We start from the raw sequence: 1705 nt of genomic DNA, 5'->3' as shown, positions 1-1705 counted from the left end.
ATACAACACTCTATTACACACATTCATACATCACTCTATTACACACATTCATACAGCACTCTATTACACACATTCATACAGCACTCTATTACACACATTCATACATCTCTCTATTATACACACATTCATAACAGCTCTGTATTATACACATTCATACATCACTCTATTACACACACATTCATACCGCACTCCATTACACACATTCATACATCTCTCTATTACACACACATTCATACTGCTCTCTATTATACACACATTCATACATCACTCTATTACACACATTCATACAGCTCTCTATTACACACACATTCATACAGCACTCTATTACACACATTCATACAGCTCTCTATTACACAATACATACATCACTCTATTACACACACATTCATACAGCACTCTATTACACACATACATACATAAGGTTAAGTCCAACCGAGCTGTGTCTTTATGCAGAACGCACAAACTCCAAGCCCATCCTAACAGGCACTCACCCCGTCAACACTACGGTGGACTACGGAGGAACCACGTCCTTCCAGTGTAAGGTCCGCAGTGACGTCAAGCCTGTTATCCAGTGGCTGAAAAGAGTTGAACCTGGGGATGAGAACAAGTTCAACTCCACCATCGAGGTAGGAACACACGCTGTCCAAGTTTTGGTTACGACGTTGGACCATAGATTAACTTGGTTTGGATTCCTTTGAAGGTCGGAGACCATCGCTTCATAGTGCTGCCCACAGGAGAGGTTTGGTCACGACCTGATGGGTCCTACCTGAACAAGTTGCTCATCACCAGAGCCAAGGAGGAGGATGCTGGCTTGTACATCTGCCTGGGAGCCAACACCATGGGCTACAGCTTCAGGAGTGCCTACCTCACTGTGCTGCCAGGTCAGAGGCAGAACACCTGAACGTCCTCTTTGAAACAACTGGGACAAAGATCTGTACCTGTCCTCACCAACACACCTTCAATTAGATGTCATTTTCTTCATTTTAATGTTGTTCTCGTGCATTTTGTTCAGTTGATGATCATTTCTGCATCTCTCACTGCAGACAAGAAGTCTCAGCCCAGTACTGTTCCCGCTCCAACATCCCCGAGCCTCCCCTGGCCCGTGATTATTGGAATACCTGCAGGCGTCGCCTTCATCCTGGGCACCACCCTGCTCTGGTTCTACCAGTCAAAACACACCTCCTCCTCCGCTCTCCCTGCCACTCAGCGTCTCCCTGTGGCTGGTCGTGACCGCCCAACGCTCCCCTCTCAGACGGCCGCCGGAGATAAAGACTGTCTCTCATATGAGGAATACGTTGCTCATCAGCAGCTGCTCCCGGCTCAGGGAGGAGCTGGCTTGGCTCCCAAGGTCTACCCAAAGATCTACACGGACATTCACACGCACACACATTCGCACTTGGACGGGAAAGTGCACCAGCACCAGCACATTCACTACCAGTGTTAGCTGAGGTGAGCGAGCTTCGGGGCGCCAGCTCTTTCATCGACATTCTTGTTCACACAGACCCAGCTCTACAGAAACTCTTAAAGCTTTATGTAAGGAACACAGAACCTGCAAAAGACCAGGCAGATTCAGAACCACTAGTTTTGGATCATGCAGCTTCAGATGCAAACACTCGAGGTTTAAAGATGGACTCCAAACAAACAATGAAGAAGCCAACCCAATGAGATCTGAGCAGAATCCTCAGAGATGGTTTGCTGCTGGACA

General features: G+C 47.3%; 1 protein-coding gene across 1 annotated transcript in view; it reads left to right on the top strand.

Annotated features, from left to right (window-relative positions):
* LOC119408612 (fibroblast growth factor receptor-like 1) overlaps positions 1-1444 on the top strand; it is a 13160-nt gene extending 11716 nt beyond the window's left edge. The window contains exons 4-6 of the mRNA XM_037675458.1: positions 454-626; positions 701-881; positions 1044-1444. Of these exons, the coding sequence (XP_037531386.1) occupies positions 454-626; positions 701-881; positions 1044-1444 (755 nt within the window). The remainder of the gene's footprint in view (positions 1-453; positions 627-700; positions 882-1043) is intronic.
* Positions 1445-1705: the final 261 nt, after the last annotated feature.

The sequence above is a fragment of the Nematolebias whitei genome, chromosome 4 (genome assembly GCF_014905685.2).
Source record: "Nematolebias whitei isolate Nwh7 chromosome 4, NemWhi1, whole genome shotgun sequence".
Classification (NCBI taxonomy): domain Eukaryota; kingdom Metazoa; phylum Chordata; class Actinopteri; order Cyprinodontiformes; family Rivulidae; genus Nematolebias; species Nematolebias whitei.
Note: the sequence above shows the minus strand (reverse complement) of the source record. Positions and strands in the feature narration are given on the sequence as shown.